This window comes from Grus americana, chromosome 2 (assembly GCF_028858705.1).
Source record: "Grus americana isolate bGruAme1 chromosome 2, bGruAme1.mat, whole genome shotgun sequence".
NCBI classification, from domain to species: domain Eukaryota; kingdom Metazoa; phylum Chordata; class Aves; order Gruiformes; family Gruidae; genus Grus; species Grus americana.
Genome location: NC_072853.1, coordinates 100,688,505 through 100,708,249, shown reverse-complemented (window position 1 = coordinate 100,708,249; position 19,745 = coordinate 100,688,505). Strand labels below are relative to the sequence as shown.

At 36.9% G+C, this 19,745-nt stretch overlaps 1 protein-coding gene across 6 annotated transcripts in view; it reads right to left on the bottom strand.

The window, feature by feature from the left end:
• CDKAL1 (CDK5 regulatory subunit associated protein 1 like 1) overlaps positions 1–19,745 on the bottom strand; it is a 450,261-nt gene that overhangs the window by 242,199 nt on the left and 188,317 nt on the right. For all 6 annotated transcript variants that reach the window (XM_054814405.1, XM_054814404.1, XM_054814406.1 and 3 more), the window contains one exon: positions 12,425–12,528. In XM_054814405.1, coding sequence (XP_054670380.1) covers positions 12,425–12,528 — 104 coding nt within the window. The remainder of the gene's footprint in view (positions 1–12,424; positions 12,529–19,745) is intronic.

The following is a 19,745-nucleotide window of genomic DNA, read 5'->3' as shown; positions in this document are numbered from 1 at the left end:
CAGCATTAATGGGCTTTATATTTTGGAACAGACAACCATGACATGAACAACATTCCAAGGCATCCAAAGAATCCGCTTAAAGCTATTCAAAGTTATTATAATAGTCCCCATAGAGAAAAAATTACTACTTTCAGAAACACAAGCCAGCACATACAGACTTCGACTCTTAATGAATATCTGTAGGGGTACATGAATTTCTGCAAATTTTAGGTGGATAGCTCCTCCCCAAATGAATGGCCATTCCTTGTTACTGCATTGTCTTTCTTCCAATCTTTCCTAAATAACAATCTTTCCTCTGTCATCCCATGCAAGACCCTGGACAATGTCTTGGAAGTAAATACAACGACCAACTTCTTACTATCTTGAATGCAACCACCTATTACTCTGCTATATTTCTCTTCACTTGTTTATATCATGACATTATAAGCTCTTTGGGGCCACCTCTTTTTTTTTTTTTTTTTTTAAAGGTACACAGTACTTAAACAGTAGAATCCAAATTATACAAACAGTAAACACTGCCAGAGTGGTTTTCCTTGCAAGGGAAGGGCCCACTTACAGTTTTGCACATTACACTGCATACTTGCAAAATCTAGTGTGATTCATTTCTGTCCTAAATGTGGCATGGACGTGACTTTTTGGCCAATTAACTGTCACGGCATTTTTGTTACATGAGGCTGCAACATGGACAATTAAACTGATTGACTGGACTAAAACCTCTATCGAGACCGGAAGAAGGCATTGAGACATGGAGCAAAAGAGAAGAGGGCTCCTCTTCCTCACTTCTGATGCCTAGTATCACAGTAGACCTGGCAATAAGGAAAAAACCCATAATGCATGAAGTTAGCCTAAGGCACGGAGCATGCGGACAAAAATCTAACAGCGAAAATCTACTGAGTCTCCACAAAACACATTTGAACCAAGCAAAAAATTAACAAAAAAAAATGACCTGAGACAAAGTATCTACCAGGCATGATAGGCCTGTAACTTTTCAATAAGAAAAGCTTTTCTTGTTTCTAAACTTGTCTAGAATAACATCCTTTCCCTAACATAATTCTTGTAAATAGATGATTTTAACTAGAAGCATCTATTAAAGTTTGACAGACTTATAAGGAAATGGAAGCAAGATTCTATTACTGAAAGTTCTTGGCAACTATAAAACTAGAAAATGCCATGATCTGCACCCTTCACAAAAATATTAACAACATTTTAAACTAAATCTGAGTCTTCTGCTAATTCCTAGCATTTCTGTGAAAAACAGGGGCATGTTGTGAATCCCAGAATCCTTTGTGACCACAGGGCACAGAGATGATCAGTAAGTTTAATATTTTGATGACAACATCAAACATACCACAAGCGCACTGCAGAGTGATCAGCCTTTGTCAACAGATCTTGAAAACACAAAATTTATTCTGCATGAGTCTATCACCTGTACAGCATGTGCAACACATTGAAGCTTTCTGACAGCAGTGGACTGACTATATATATAAAATACACTAGCAATGCACAAGCATGGCTTGTTTAGATCAAAGTCAATTCACATCTGGCCATCTGAGAAGGAAACTTCAGCTCTAACTGCAAAAGACCAACTAAACCCATGCAAAACAAAGTAAAAACATGCAGAGAAGCAATGATTTTTTTCATACAATTATTTTTAACAAAATAAAGGAATGACATTGAAAGGAACGGACTGAAAGCAGCCCTGAGGAGAAGGACTGGGGGGTATTGATTGATGAGAAGCTCAACATGAGCTGGCAGTGTGCGCTTGCAGCCCAGAAAGCCAACTGTGCCCTGGGCTGCATCAAAAGAGGTGTGACCAGCAGGTTGAGGGAGGTGATCCTGCCCCTCTACTCCGCTCTGGTGAGACCCCACCTGGAGTACTGCATCCAGCTCTGGGGGCCCCAGCACAGGAGAGACATTGAGCTGTTGGAGAGAGTCCGGAGGAGGGCCACGAAGCTGATCAGAGGGCTGGAGCACCTCTCCTGTGAGGACAGGCTGAGAGAGTTGGGGTTGTTCAGCCTGGAGAAGAGAAGGCTCCGGGGAGATCTAATTGTGGCTTTCCAGTACCTAAAAGGGGCCTACAGGAAAGATGGAGAGGGACTGTTTATCAGGGAGTGTAGTGACAGGACAAGGGGTAATGGGTTTAAGCCAAAGGAGGGTCGATTTAGATTAGATGTTAGAAAGAAATTCTTTACTGTTAGAGTGGTGAGGCACTGGCACAGGTTGTGCAGAGAGGTTGTGGATGCCCCATCCCTGGAAGTGTTCAAGGCCAGGTTGGAGGGGGCTTTGGGCAACGTGGTCTAGTGGAGGGTGTCCCTGCCCATGGCAGGGGGGTTGGAACTGGATGATCTTTAAGGTCCCTTCCAACCCAAACCATTCTATGATTCTATAACATAAGAAACATATAGATATATTTTAACCCTAATCAAAGGTCATAATGACATGAATGGAGGAAATTATCTCTTCACTAAAGCTAGGTGCAGGATGATTATAGAGAACTGGAAATAACAGGAATGTATATATAACAAACAGGAATGTAAATATACTGTCATCTTCCAGGACAAATGAGCAAATATAAATGAGAAACTTCTAAAAAGGTGTAAATAAAAGGTGCATTATTGTGAAAATACATATGAAATGGAGGGAAACTCACTGCCATAATGCAGTTTTGAGAAATTCTGGAGGGGACGGGACGAGGAACACCTTTGGTCAGACCAGAAGAAACAATTCAGCTCTATCATCCAATGGAACATACATGACCATGTCTTGAACCAAACTTGTCTAAAAATTTCTATAACTCTGCAGTAAGATGAATGGTTTCCCACATGCAAAAGGAACTAGCACAGATCTCTGCTCAGGTATTCTAATGCATAAGTTCAGAATGTAGCATGCTAGAAGAGAAGAGTTGAGTTGGAAGGGACCTACAACGATGGAGTCCAACTGCCTGACCACTTCAGGGCTGACCAAAAGTTAAAGCACGTTAATTAAGGTGTTGTCCAAATGCCTCTTCAATACTGACCGGCATGAGGCATCCACCACCTCTCTAGGAAGCCTGTCCCAGGGTTTGAGCACCCTCTCGGTAAAGAAATGTTTCCGCACGTCAAGTCCAAACCTCCCCTGAGCTTTGAGCCATTCCCCCATGCCCTGGCACTGGATCCCAGGGAGAAAAGATCAGCACCTCCCTCTCCACTTCCCCTCCTCAGGAAGCTGGAGAGAGTGGTGAGGAAAAAAGCTAGACACCAATAATTTAACTTAATAGCCACTACATTTCTCAAGTAAAATTAAAAATAATGCGAAGGAACCTTTTATGCAACCAGACACACTGAAGACAAAAGAAACAACTGCAAACATATTAATAAACTTGACTGTATAAAAGAAAAACATATCAAACCACGATACGGACTTTCTTTCTGAACCTAGAGGAATGCTCATTAAACTTCTAATTTTCTTACTCCAACGAAGCTTGAAAATACCTACAATGGTGTAATTTACTACTAAAAAGACATAGCAAAGAGCTATTTAAAAGGATAAAAAGATATGATGTTGATTATGTGTGTTTAAATATCTGTTACACAGCAGTTTTAGCATACCTGAAGACATTGCTTCTAATCACTACTGATGGAACGTAATTATACCTTCTTCTTTCAGGATCATTAGGAAAGATTACATGGGGCCATGAAAAAACAATTCATTACACCATCCCATATAACTCTAAGAAATGACAGGCTGGTACCAAAATATTTATCTTGGCCTACATATTCCATGAATTAGCTAAGTCAGCAGGAAAAACTTAAAACATTCATAAGACAGAAAAGACAATACAGAAAAAATTTTAATAAACTTAGTACCAACAACAAAAACTTAGCTCTTTAGCTATAGCCAAAAAGCACAGAAGAACAAAGAGAAGTTGTTTATCAAAGTGTCTCAAATACAGCAGCCCAAGCTCCCTGGAATGCAACTTCAAATTATACCTCAGGAACAATATTAGAATAAAGTCTACTTCTCCTAGCAGTCAGTAAAGAGGCTGACAGAAGAGGTTTATCTTAGAAAAACATCGTCACCATTCTCCTTCCCTCCAAAATAAAAAAAACCCCAAACAACATAAGAAAACACTATGCACAGCAAAGCTGGGTATGAACCAAGATTATCTGTGCTATGGAAAATTCTGCTCTCACAAAAAATTCAGTTGGAGAGGATTTGAAAAATGGTATGGGGTTTGGTTGGTTTTTTTTAAAGGTAAAGAATGTTTGTTAGGAAAGATTTCCATATAAAATTTTCCTGTCTTATGCATGTTATAATCTATGCATCAGAAAATTTTGATTTTATAAGTCAGAAAATACAGAGGCAAAAGCATTTTGGAAAAGAAGATTCAAGCATTACATTACACAATGCTAAATGGGACACATCCAGCTTTTTCTATAAAACTTTGTTCTTGAATTCAATATATTCCTGTCAAAAAAATCAGCATTTAGAGAATTTATCTATTCTGATAGAAAAGCATTCCATAAGACAGTTTAAAACCAGTTATAATGAGCATGGATTTCATACTCTTACAAGGTCATTCTTGCTGCTAAGAGAAAGCAAGCCAAAGCCAATATAGGCTTCAACATATCATTTTGTATCAGATATTAAGTATAGGGTTTTTTCCTTCTGAGGTTTTTATGGGGTAACGCATAGTGTGACTTTAGTATGACAGAACTCAAGAAACAGCCACCAAGTACCAAAGTTTCATGTTTCTCCATTACGTTCACCTTACAAGAAAATTTTGTTTAGCTTTTGCAACCCCTTTTGGAGGTATTTAAAGCATACTACCATTTGCTTTCTCACTCTCAAGCTTTCTTTCGTGTGGCTAAAGCAGCAAAAAAAGATTAAGATATTGTCTGCATTTACAGGTGAAACCTGCCTTTATTTTTGCTTTCTTTTGGCTATAAAGGACATAGCACAAAAAAAGTGCCTTGAGCTTAACTTTCTAATTTTATATGCAACTTTTTGTTACACTGCCCTGGGCAATGACTGGTAAATAACACTAAAAAATTTGCTTTTCTAAAGCTGTTTTTGCTGAACAGAAAGAGACGCTTGCTAAAGTATAGCTTACAGCTTTTAGGAAACAAGCATCATTTCTGTATTGAAACCATCAAACTTTCAAAAGGAAAGAAAATTTTAAAACATTTAACAAAATTTCAAAAGGGTGAAATATTTCACATGAATGAAAGTGAAATGTTTCAGTATAAACATTTTCCACAGTCAACCATTCCCTTTAAAAAATAAATAAATAAAAAAATCACCCCACTGACAAATGTTATGTTTGGTTTCAGAGTTGCTATATATTTTGAAAGCCAAGGGGTACTCTGAAAACCGAATAAAACATTCAAGTTGATCTAAATATTTATTTCAATTCAAAATGAAACAAACCCTTTTATTCTGAGAAGAACCAAGCAAACATATTTCAGTTCTATACAAAGCAGATTTTCCAATCTTTCCAAATGACTACTGAATTAAAAAACAACAAAACAACAACAAATCAACACTTCCACAAGACATGTCCATCTAACTCAGCTAATTGATTAGCTGTCTGCCATTAACACGATATAGTTTAGTTTTTCTTGGTATCTAACAGTATACATATAATGATGAGGTTTTCTTTCCCTTTCTTTCCCACACACAGCAGACCCTAATCTATCCTTACGACACAGTCGTACTCTGACTATGTGTTTGAACCATACAGCACAAACTCAGTTCCAGGGAGTCTCCAAACATTTTCAAGCATAACTCCAACATAAATTGATTAAAAGCCATAAAATCAAATATCAGTTTGCACATTGTCAAGATTTGAGCTTATACGAACAACAGAAACTCAGTTCTCATCAATGGGTAACACCAGGGCACTTTTTTTTTTTTTTTTAATATTGAATTTGTTATCCAATAGGCTTCTCAACAAAGTGTAATAAAGTCTTTTCATCACATGGCTAGTATGGAAAAAGAGTTAGCTTTCTTTTGGGACTGTTGTAGAAATTGCTGAATAAAATTTAGGACAAAGAAGCATGAGAAAATGCTTGACTTCTGGTAGTGCTGCTAGGCTACAGAAGAAAAACACTGCTGTGGGTATAATACATACATACACTTATTTGACAGAACATTGACACTGGGATGGCAAAAATATTACTGAGCATGGAATTATGATTAGTTAAGAAAACTTTCCTGGGGCATGCTTAGGATCATTAACAAGGGCCACGCTGAAACCACTAAGACAGCTTAGATGCTCCTGGGTCTGCGTCCAGACTCCAAGTGTTTATCTTGCGTCAAGGTGCGACCTGCATACACAATAACTGTCCTCCCTACAGTCTTAGTTTTGCCCCAGAAGGGCCCTGAGTTCACAGCCCAGGTCTCCACCTGGGGGACTGGGTGCCCAGACCCTCGCAGTGTGTTCAAAGACCAAATCCACTACTGAGAAGACATAGCCTATGCATCCTAAATTGGTACTGCTTCTGCCAATTAATGGGAAAGTAAAAACATTGCCGATACTTAATATTTGTCCTTTCATGAATGGCAGCTGCTATGAAAACATACAAAAGCTTACTGGTAGTGGTGCAGGAAGAAAAACAGTTACCAATTAATAAATTAATGTCTTGACAGCACCTCATCAGAACTACTAAAAGAGAGATCTTTAGCAAAGCTTGCAGTGACCTGAAAATCTCTGGAAACCAGTCACATTAGGGAAAATCAATCCTTATCATTATGCATAAACATCTGTTTACAGTAATACTTGTAGAGAGAGAAATATTTAACATTAATCTCCTTCAAACTCTCAACACTTCAAAATCTACGAGATTAGGGATAATTGCTAAAGACAACTAATGAAAGTCAAGACTCAGAATCTTCGTTTAGATAGCTCCTCTGCTTTGTAATGCTACATTTTGTCCAAGATTTCCTAAACAGAAGCATTATTCAGAATTCAACACCATGAATGCCAGTGAATGATCATGCAAATAATGGAATAAAAATAAATGATATTTTGCCACTGCAATTATTCATCCAGAAGCAATTGTTCCACATGGCTTGAGGATACAAGAACAATGTTTCCCAAAAGGACTTGACTTTCATTTGAGCTCCCTGGTTGCTACCATAAAATAAGCTAATATAGTAGTAATTATACAGTGTATATTTTAATAACAGTGTATATTTTAATAGCAGTATATCCTCTGCCATCTCCAACAGGCAAGTAATGCTAAAGAAGTGTAATTTTGTACTGGTACACGCAGAAGATTTTCATTCTAGTTTAAGAATGAAATAACAGCTAATTCCATAAAACTATTTATATTTTTAACTTAGTTTGCTGAACCAGCAAAAATTGTTGGCAATATAAAGTACTATCTTTGCCCAGAAAGTCTCTCTCAATACACAGGGTTTACAAATCACCAGGTAGCATACATATCTTTTTATGGTCACTAACATCCCATTAAAAAGAAATAAATAAATAAAATCAATTTAAAGTCTTGCAATTTAGCCAAAGCTATCCCAGGACACCACTCCGCACAACATTCAAAGCTCAGGCTTGTTTAACTTTTGTGTTTCCTTGGATCACTGTTCACCAATGGCAGCTACCCCAGCCTTCCACTTCATATACCAAGCAAAAACACATTGTTATACATAAAGTAGCTTTTGGAAGGAAAGAAAGAGCTCTCTCATAACTGCAAATGCAATTCCCTAAAATACAGCATTGAACACGATATAGCAAATTTTGAAAAAAAAAAAAAACCCAACATGCTACTAAATTGATGACACAAAGAAAGTGCTGTACTATCAGCTGTAGAAAACCTTTTTGCATAAACATCCTTACAGTAGACATTTGTTCTCTACTCAAAGACCACTTTACTATTTTTCGCAATACTTCTTTTAGTAGCTGTTTATAAAAGTCTGCTATATAATGTGGTTTGACAAGGCTGTCCATGTAAAGAAGTGATACAACTACTCACTAAAAGTTGAACTAAACAGAAAAAACATTAAGGTTAAAAAAGCAAAAACCTCAATAGTCTACTTTTAACCTCAGCTAGATTATTTTGTTAGAGAAATTTTGTAAATTATTAAAGTTGATGTCAGTCCTAACTTCAAGACTACTATGGAGGTCAGACAGGAGACATAAACCCATACAAAGTATGCAAACAAACTCAATTTAAGTCCATCTTAACACTTAGTCCAATACATTATGACAGCATGCAGCATGTACTAGAAAGCTGCAACACACTTAGTTTTTGAGTGCATTATACTGAATTTAAGATATTACAATAAAATACAAAAAAGTTCATTCCAGAGGTTAGAAAAGTACAAGATAGAGGTTGATATCTGTTCAGTCATGATGATTTCAGCCATCTCTTTTTAATCAGTTGATTTAAGTCAAGTTTATGCTCATACAAATAATCTGAACATACACATAAATTATTACAGCTTTCTCATTTCCTGACATCTAGTTACCACCCTCAGCAAAGTATTAAATTTTGTTTTTACAAAACTGTAACATAGACCAAAAAGATAAAGGTTTGAACCCTGAAATGCACTGAAATAAATACCTACTTACCTACACAAAATATGGAAAACTCTCAAAAACCAGCTGCTTAATAAAGTCATGGAGCTAAATTTTGACTAAAAAGCCTAAGAGTTTAAAAAAATCTTCAGATGTCATCTTGGAGACAAACATCAAGAAGAGTGATGACTGTCAGGCACCATCTTACAGCCGCTGTCACACAGATACCATATTATTACATATCATAGTAGTAGTAGTCCAAGACTGCTCCACTGACTACTAGAAATGGCATGCATCCAAGTAACACAGCATATACTACAGCTTGGAAATACTTCGTATGTAGAGACATCCTACCTGCAGGCTGCAGTACAGATGTGACTGAAGAAAAATTGGGAGTATCTGATCACAACACTAAAGCCAGTTCTGGCAACATACTGTTGGTAGAAATACGGTTACTAGATGTCAACCGCAGTCTGGTCAAAGCATGATCACCTGAATAAAGCATTTTAGAAAGCTTTATTTGTGCTGAAATTTAAGGGCCTGTAACAAAATGTCCTTAAATACAGCTCTTCTAATCAATTTTCAGTGCATTCCACAATTGAAACATCCCACCTTTGGGGCCTATCAAGTTGCGTACTGTAAGAATACATACATACAAATGACACCAGTCTCCCTTTTCTTACATGACTTGATCGTGCAGTTATACAAAATCATCACATACTGTTTTGCTGCTGTTCTTCTAAGACACTTCAGTTCTCCTATGAATAATTCCAAAGTGGAAAAACTTTTCATCACACATCTGTATCGCTCTATATTTTTCACTACAGATTCAGTAACAGCTTCTGGGACAACAGAAGTGATTGTTGAAGAAACTGTGGCTCAGTAACTCAGCAAGAACTTTAATAATGACTTTGAATTACTTAAGTCTTTCACTGGATTGATGAAGTTTCTGCAGCCCAGCTGCAGCACACTGGCAGTAATAAATTCTCCGTAGACTGCAAACTAAGTATCTGACTATTTCATGCCTGTTTCTAAGCATGTGAAAGCTGGAGGCAAAGCCTGTCATTTTACAACTTAGTACTTGCTTCTTTCCTTATGTCCTCTAACAAAGGTACTAGTGTAAGGCCAAATAAGAATAGAACTCCCTGGAGATGCCTGCTGTGAGACACGTCATAGCATTTCTTCAAGAAATTTCAAAACAATAGCTTAAGGGAAAGTTTTTCCATTAGAAATCAAGTTAGTTTGAAAGATTCAATATTTATAATAAAGGCCACAGTAAAACAGATGAATTGAATTACTGAATTTTCAATCCAAATGTACAATACTCGAAGTTCAAAATACTTTCCAAAATTTCACATTTATCGTCTGCAAAGACAAACAAAACTCAAGAGTTTTCTTTCCTGTTATATCAAGCAAAGGCATCTTGATGTTAATTCATATGGACTTTAGGGCATGTAAATACAACTATAACAGGACAGACAAGTCTGATTTTTTTTTTTCTTTCCTTACATACAATAAATCTAAATAAAATTTAAATAGTTAACCTAAGTAAGACCATAATCCTGACTGTATTATCCATATCTTCTCTTCGTCATATTCCCTTGCTGAATTGTTCAAAGTTTCTTCAGAACATTTCAACAGCTATATAGCACTATCAGAATAACACTATTCTTATGCTACTCATAATATAAAAGTATTTCAGAGTTACACCTGGATGAAACGTAAAGAATGTAGTGCTCCTTTTCTACCTACATGTCTTGCTGTCTTGCTATCACCAGGCAGTTACTTGTGTCTGGTAATTACTGCATAACAACCACCATAACCATCAAATGGCAGCTTTTCTCCTGCACAGTGACTACTTACCAGTTTCTAAATCACCTGTCTTGTGCTACTGAAAACGTGTAGCTTTCTGAAACATGATTCCTGAACTGCTTCTTCACCAAAATAGCAAGTGTATTTATACATCTTCTATTTCAGTTACTGAATATTTCGTAATATGCATACAGGTTTTAGAAACTTGTCTTACTAAAACAAGAAATCTGAGACACGACAGGATTCTTGTCTATCATAACAGCCAATCCAATTCACAGCAACAACAGCATTAATTGTACAAATCTAAGCAGCAGGAGAAATTTTGTGGCAATTTTGCATAAGCTTCATGGAAGAAAAGAGAGGAACTTGGCTTTGAACAAAAGCAAAAGACATTTATAATCTTAAGTGAGAACTTTCTGTGTGGATAATGTAGAACTTGGAATTTGCAAACATGAGCTTTGATTAGGAAAAGGACTCTTCCTTGCATACTACTGATAGGAATAGCCAGAAGTTCATCACAGATCTTAAAAAGGTTCATTATGGATCCCTAAATAAGGATGGATTTAAAAACATGTAAGAAGTAGGCCTCCAATGATTCACTATAACAGTTGCAACATTCAGAGCCATAAGTGAAACCCAATGCATGTACTGTTTGTACATGCCCAGAGGACGTGACTTCACATGTTGTATTTATTACTCTAATTCTGATTCACAGTATTTGATACAAAGATGGAAGGAAATACTATACCTCAATTACCTCAGATTTTTTTTAATATAGCTCTAATCCTTCAACATAGCTCACAAACACAAAAAACACCTGTGCCTTCGCAGAGATTGCATTGGAAATGAATACTGGCATTATTTGGAAATCTGTATTTTTGAAACACAGGTAAAATTTAGATATAAAGAACAAGTATTAAGGTACAATAAAGCTACCATAACAACCAAACATACAAGAGTTTTAGGTAGATCCTGGGACAGAGTACTGTACTGCAGGGGAAAAAAAAAAAATCTTTTGATGTTTTGTTGGATCCATGTGACATTAATATTCTATTAGACTTAAAAGCTGATAAGGTTTGTATGGCTCTCAGAAACATCCCAGAACTCTTCCAGGAAATCCATTACCAGAAAAAGCAATGTATCCTTAAACAGGGTTTTAAGAATCCTTGGGAGGTTCATGAAATTTACTTTTATTTTTGAGTGGAAAAGTTACTATCTTCCCCTTTAAGAAAAAAGAGATAGAGTAAAATGACCAACCACTACAGTTTCCCCATCATCGTGACAAAATGCTTGCATGGAACTTCATTTAAGCAAGCCTAAAATCATTTTGACTTTTTGTCCTTACGGTAGGACTACATTTTGTAAATAGTGGCGCACAACATAATGAAAGTACGGCTTTCTAACACAAAGGCACCACCAGACACAGGTACAACTGTTAAGAACATCAATTACCACATCCTGATTTTGGCAGAGACAGAGTTAATTTTCTTTCTGGCAGCTGGTATAGTGCTGGGTTTGGGTTTTAGGATGAGAATAATGTTGATAACACACTGATGTTTTAGTTGTTGCCAAGCAGTCAAGGACTTCTCAGCTTCTCATACTGCCCTGCCATGGAGTAGGCTGGGGGTGCACAGGATGGTGGGAGGGGACAGTCAGGACCTCAACTGACCAAAGGGATATTCAATACCATATGACATCATGCTCAGCATATAAACTAGGGTAAAGGTGGCAGGGAGGGGTGCTGTTTGGGAACTGGCTGGGCATCGGTCAGCAGGTGGTAAGCAGTTGCATTGTGAATCACTTGTTTTGTATATTCTTTTATCATTATTATAATTATTATTTTCCCTTCCTTTTCTGTCTTATTAAACCCTCTATCTCAACCCACAAATTTTACTTTCTTTTGGTGGATTCTCTCCCCCATCCCACTTGCAAGGGGAGGGGAGGGAAGTTAGTGAACATCTCTGTGGTATTTAGTTGCCTGCTGGGTTATACCACAACACTGTAACAGAGCCATATTGTATCACGATCATTACGTATGAAAATAAGACCTGGTATACTTCAGAGACTGACTTTTATTGTAGGGATAAAATCCCTTACCTTGAAAAGACTGTTTGGCTCTGTTCACTAGTTCTTCAATTGGATAACTTGCTAGATCTCCTCTGGCATGCTTAGTTTTGCAGTAGGTACATGCATTGAGACACCTGTTTAGAAAATAAAAACACTCAGTTTCTGACCAAGAAAGCTTTTATATGCATAGCTATAATTATTAAGTACATCTGGAAAAAATGAGCTTTTATATCTATGACTAGAAAATAGTAGTATTCTGTTTTAATATCGGTAAAGTAACAAGACTGGTTTGAAAAGTGCTTTGTCCTCTTATCTTCTTAAAGTATCTTTCACATCTATATAAAAGGTTGATAAAATGATCAGTGGAAATCACATACAAAAATCCAAGAGTGGGAATTTACATATTTTTAGAAAGCTATAATGGGGTTAATAATCATTCATTATTAAAGATGAATCTCCAGGCTTCCAATCCCGCTATTACATAAAAAAATCCAACCTGAACAAGGAAATAAAAGAGTCTGTAAACACTAAAAGTAGATTTTAAACACAGCGTATATTCTTGAAAACACATTTTAGTTAATTTCTCCTTCTTTCATTTGGCTTGTGTAAACAAAGACAGAATCACCAGCTAGAAAGACAGCTTGGCACAAAAGATTGGGGAGCTAATGAAAAACTCCCATAAGAAACTGAAGAAACAATGTGAATGCTTTTAATTTACCTAACAATGTAGCAAAGGCAGAGTAATTCAAAGTAAAAGGATTGAAAGATCAAAATGAACAAACAAAACTATGTTTTTCTTAGGTTAGCCTTTGGATCCTGGTAGTGCCATGAATGTAATAAGCAGAACATTAAAAGGAGTTTGTTGCACTTTTTTTTTTTTCTCCTTTGCCCCCTTTTTAAAGCTGATATTACCCTATAGCTTCTCATAGGTTAAAGCATTTAAACCTCTAAAACCCCACAATCAAAAAACCCAGGTATAAATATCACTCTTGTTCGCGGTTACCAGAACATCTTAAATTCTGTTCATTTTCACAATCAAAAAGCCACAGCTTCAATATAATAAAGTGTTTGGGTGTCAGAAAAGGCTAATGCTCAAATTACAGTAGTATTACTATAGAACCTTCAAAACAATAATGAAAAGGCAAAAGACAGCACCAGGTAGTTTCTGAAGAAGTTACCAGCTACAAGACTGTGTTTACTGCTTGGATATATCTTGTCTTCTATTATGATGTCTAACAGCTCCATAACTAGGTAATTACTGCTTTACAAACTCTATAAATGTTTTCCTTCACAAAAAGACTCCCCTCACACCTCAGTTATACCCTGTTCGCTCAACAGTGGATCAGGAAATGCAGAACACCACAGAACACTGCACTGGACATTTTCTCAACACATCATCTCAGCCGTGAGACCTCTTCCACCAACCGAATCTTACCTTCTGCCAGAAGACATCTAGACACTTCGTATTCTTTCTGCTAGACTGGATGTTGTAAGTTTTGCATTGTCTTATGTATATTATTTTTCCTGTTTTTCAGACCCAAACATCAGATTTTAGTATTCACTTTAGATTAGAAAACTAAAAAGATACTGCTTAACTGCAATGAGACTGTTCTATTAAGAACTCAAAATGTGTATGAAAAAAAGCTGCCATTCAGTAAAATATAAAATCGTCTATTAAAAACAGAGGAAAAAAGACCTAAATCTGAACCTTTACAACCTGCTCCAAACAGGTGATTCATTCCCATCAAAAGACAACTTTTCATCAGATGTGAAATCATTTTTATGTATCTCACCTTTCTCCTGCAAACCGAAAGCCTTTCATTGCAAGACCTAAAGCATGTTTAAAAGTAACATTTGAAATTAAGAGAGTACAAGCAGATAATTGGTTTACACTTTCCCCTGTGTAACCTATTTAGCAAACTGTTTCCTACTAGGTCACTGGCCGTCTAAAGTATGCCACAAAGGGCTTTCCCTCACAGCCCAGGGGGTACTCATTTCTCTCCCTGCTTCCCATTCATCACTCTTTCAAAATCCTTCAATTCTTCCAGGGTTGCAGAGCATGTCTCCCTCTTTTTTCTTCTTTTTTTTCCTTTTTTTTTTTTTGCTTGTTTAGTTTTGTTTGTTTTTAAAGCACAACTCTCCATTCAACCCAACACTTCATTTCTAAGCAGGATCCCATCCAGTGAGCCCACTGCCACACTCCTTCCCCTCTACATCATTCCCTAAACTAAAGCCAGCTTTCTTCCACACAGCTAACAGCCAGACTCCCTCCGCCTCAGCAGGACAGCTCCATAAACAGCTCTGCAAAGCGCTGAAAGAAAATGCTGGGATGGCAAAATATTGCAGGGAAACTCCTATGTCTTCGCACAGGCACCTCACAGGCAATCTGGTCAAAGCCTGTGTTATAGTTACTGGCCAGCTAGTAAGATCACTAGCGCAAGACGCTGGTTACTGCACCAGAGCAGCTGAGGGACCCAGCAGAAGCCTTGGAAGTCAGTACTAGTCACAGCTCTTCCGGCGGCACAGATGGAAATGCTCCAGCATTTACATAGCCACGTTTATGAGAAGAGAGTAAAGACAGCAGTAGAGAAAATAAAGAAAAAGAATTACTTGTCACATACAGGTTGAGCCACAGATTTTGATTTAGGGGTTTTTTTTGGGAGCAGTTGGGTTTTGTTTGTTTGGGTTTTTTTAGTTCTCATGTTATTTTTTTTTTCAATTTCCTTTCAAGAAACACAAAATCAGTTTCATAGCAGACATTATTAATCTCCAAACCTTGAGGATAAGTTCTGTATCTTCAATCAATGTTCCTTTCCTACAAGGCCTAGCTTCTAGTAAACTAGTTTCTCGTGCATCTTCAGAGATGTTTTCTGGGCAAATATTCTTTGAAATAAGTCCAGGGCTACCTAAAGAAATATGGTAACAGCAGTTTTAAACTTGGTCACAGAGGGAGAATGGAAATGTGCAGCAAGAAGGAGAAAAAAGGTAAAATTATTCTGCAAATATTCACAGTATTATGTAGGATTGTTTCTAAGAGCTTTATTACTACGGTCTTTACAACTTCAGAGGGACTGTTGATTTATTTTGGGCTAGGAGCTGAAAGTTGGGATTTTGAGGCAGACTTTTTTTTCCAAGTTTTGCTGCACCAATTAACTTATTCCTACTATAAAATAAATATATTGTAGAATGGAAATACCTAATTTTTTTTTTTTGGTACTTAAAGAGATTATACAACAAAACCAAAATAAGACAGACTTTAATGTAAAATAGAAAAGGATCAATTTTAGAAAGTAAAAAAAAAAATCAACCCAAAAAACCCAACCAACCAACCAACCAACAAAAACCCAAACCAAAAAAAACTCTTTTAAATTCTATTTGTACCATATTTGTTAATTCCAACTTGGGAAAAAATGTTTTGGGCTACAGCCAACCAACAAAAGGATGCAGATTTCAAATACTTGTAAAAATGCTGAACTAACCACTTTTCACAGATTTGAGAATTATCTATTCTTGAAAATATAAATTTAAACAAAACCATAAGTATAATAAAGTATCTGTAGTGGTTTTTTCCCTAGTAAGTCAGCCTCTACTCCAAGTTTCCAGCAAAACAAATTATTCATACATCCACGCTGCCACATACTCAGACCACAGACAACCAAGTGGAAAAAGGCTGTTGGGAACTCCAAGAATCTGAGCATTGCCTCTAAGTGGTATTCACCTGCAAGTGGATTGTCTAAAACCAGCCCAGGAGGTAAAGCTCTCATGGAATCACAGGTTTGCATTGGAAGGGACCTCAAAGGACATCTAGTTCCAACCCCCCTGCCATGGGCAGGGACACCCTCCACTAGACCACGTTGCCCAAAGCCCCATCCAGCCTGGCCTTGAACACTTCCAGGGAGGGGGCAGCCACAGCTTCTCTGGGCAATCTGTGTAGTGCCTCACCACCCTCACAGTGAAGGTTATCTAATCCAAATCGACCCTCCTTCAGCTTAAGGCCATTACCCCTTGTCCTATCACTGCATGCCCTTGTAAACAGTCCCTCTCCAGCTTTCTTGTAGGCCCCCTTTAGGTACTGGAAGGCTGCTCTAAGGTCTCCCCGGAGACTTCTCTTCTCCAGGCTGAACAATCCCAACTCTTCATAAATTAATTTTTCCTTAAAAAAACCAGCCTTTATCACAGCTAAAGCTCAAATATATGGCATTAAAAAGCCAATATGCTAGTATTGTGAAAGAGTATTCTGCTTTGTGTTAAACTGGAAGCCTTCTTCAAGCATTTAAAGTTAGTTTGTATTAATACAGGTCAAAGCATTTTTGCACAAAGAAATTACAGATATTTATAGAAACAATTATTAATGGTCATTGTGTTTGTAATTACCAACATGTTTTGGATAAATTCTGTAGTGATTCCAGAGAAAAATACCAAGTCCTGGTTTTCCAACATACTAAACTGATTAAGGTACTTTGAATTATTAACCTTTAATCATCTATGCGCCCAATACACAGAACTATTTCACAGCAAGGTAAAATACTATCCACAGATAAATTACTACCATGTGGCTAATTAAAAAACTTTTTGAACACGTTACCAAACCAAACGTCATCAACATTTTGGTCAAGTGCCTGAAATTTTGTTGTAGACATAGGAAACAGCAGTCTTCATATTGTTTAGGTAGTATGTGCTCATGTTGTGCATTAGATTAAGCAGACTCTTCATTTTCAAAACAGTAATATTCCTCATAAAACACACACTTAACATGAAAGGCTACCCCTTACAGATGGAACTAATTATGAGTAAGAATACTTATGCCACAGCAGACAAATAAAGACTTTCCTTCAGTGGGACTAATCAGTGGATTTCAGCAGCAGATGAGAACGAGAGTACAGACATGAGGAGTAAAATCTTGGTTCCTCTTAATGGGACTCATGCCACTAAGTTTAATGAAGACAGGATTCCACCCTCAGATATGAAAAGTATAAAACATCTTTCATTCAAGAATCAGAAAACAGCTCACTTACAGAGACTGTGATGTGCCATTAGTGCTAGTCACTCACATTTAATGTGATTGACCAAGACCAGACATCTGTGAGCAAGATGGGAGAGCTGTATAGCTGCAACAGTGTCATATGACAGAAGATCCCTGCTGCTCTGCAGGTGGGTAATTTTGTAGAAGGGGGTGGTATTGCCCCATTAATTTCCTGAATAAGCCAGTAAATTCTTGCTTGGTATCAACATAATGAACTGGTATAAATAAATAAATAAACAAAACCAAAACTCAGTCCTAAGGTGGTCTTCTCCCAAATTAAAAATTTGCAGAAATAAAGTATCATTAATCACAATTCAGTCTAAACCTTACTATCTGCACTTATGAGATCTGACTAGTTACACAAATTCAAAATTTTATGAAGTTTGCCCTACTGAAAAATAAAAATAAAATTCTGCCAGTAGTGCAGTGCCCCTAACATCACTGGAACATCCCATCAGTACAAATACAGAAAGATTGCTCATCGCAGTCACCCACACCATCTCTCTGCACTTACCATCAGACTTCCTTAGAAGGCCTCAATAATTCCAGCCTAAGAATATTTTGTATTAGTAAACAGTGGTTTTCCTGAAAGGGAAGCATGATTTTCTTGCTTCAAAATACAGTTTACAGAAGAGAGACATGCTTTTGTAAGATACTTTTAGAGCTTCTATCAAATGTAATTTTGATAAAAATGCTGTGTAGTTAGAAAAGAGAAAACTCCCTTTACAGGCTTAACTAAGCAAAAGAAATACCAGAAATATATACTCCCAGCAGATGAAAAGGAGATGAATACTATCCACAACTTACTAAGCAAGACCTAGTAGAATTCTACAAATAGTTAAATATCATACTATATTTGTAGAATTAAATGCCATGAATATTTCTTAGTATTTTACCTCTATAAATGCTACTTTGTACTTCCAAAATTTCTAAATTCCGTCAAGCTGAACTGCAATGGATCAGAAAGAAAAGTAGTTCACAGAACAAACCCCATGCCTAATATACCCGACTTGTTTTCAGGAAACTGTTCTTTTGCTTGAGGTTTGCACTTTTTACAATAAAGTTTTCAACCCACTATGACAGGGAAGATAATTTCCTATAAAATTTTGGGGCATGGGAGGTTGTTTTCACTTTTAAAAGATTCAGGATTTAAGATACTTTTGAAACAGTGGCAAGCTATTTCTCATCAAAGCTACTTAGTCTAAGCAGCAAACCGCATTATTACACAAATACCGTTTCTAGTACCCTAGCTTGTTCAGACTCAGCTTGGCCACCAGCCACAGGGGCTATGCTACATAGATGCACTCAATGTTACAACATTTTCTCTATGATAAAAAAGACTTCTCCAAAATTATCTTTGTAGCCAACTATTTTACAAATTGCTCTGAGCGAGCAATGCCAACTTAAAAAACCTCTCAAAAAAGTTGCAGAAGAAAACAGGATGACCTTTCAAGAAACATTATACAGTGAATGGGACTGCACGCATTTTTCTCAAAGTAGGATGCATCTCTGGGATGCTATTTTTTAATCCTGCAACCCATTCCATGCTCAGCAAATATGCGAGCAAAGTGCATTATAGTTTTGTTCTTCCAAAGACCTTTGAAGCCAGTGTTTTATCTGGTAATGTCTCACTAGTTACTAATCAAAAGGAATTTGGAGAGAAGGCAGCTCGGTTAGTTTGATAAGCTATAAAATGACTTAATTCTGTACTTTAAATATTTACATTTTGTGAAACTGAATTCCTACAGTCAAGTGCAGGTGATTCAATGGTCACAGCCACGTAGTTATACCATCGTACATTCAACTTGCTCACTTTAAGGCCAATGATTTAACATCAGCAAAATCAAGTGAATCAATGGCAATTTTTTAGCATTTGTCTAAAGAACTTCTTGGTTAATTATTCTGCCCCCATAGTTCTGCAATTGTCTGAATTCATTCATTCAGGCATTCTAAATTGGTATTACAAGGTAAAACATTCCATTGGAAGCTGCATAGATCTGTGTTCCCCACTCTGACCCAAAATGGCGCATTGCTTACTGGAAATGGCAACGATTTTTTTCTCTGCAATTCAAACTAAAGCTCTATAATTCACAGAGACATTAATTATTTTGGAAGCATTTCCTAGTAGCTGCTTGGCTACACAGACCACAACTTTAGGGGCAGATCATGACAATCATTAATATTAAGAAGCAACTCAGCTGAAATAGCACAGGTAGATAAATTAGGTTCTGTGGTTGCACAGAGCTGAAAATGCCACGGCATTGTAACTACAAGTAATCAATTCTTTCAACACTTCATAAAGAGTAACAGTATTTGGAAGACAATGAC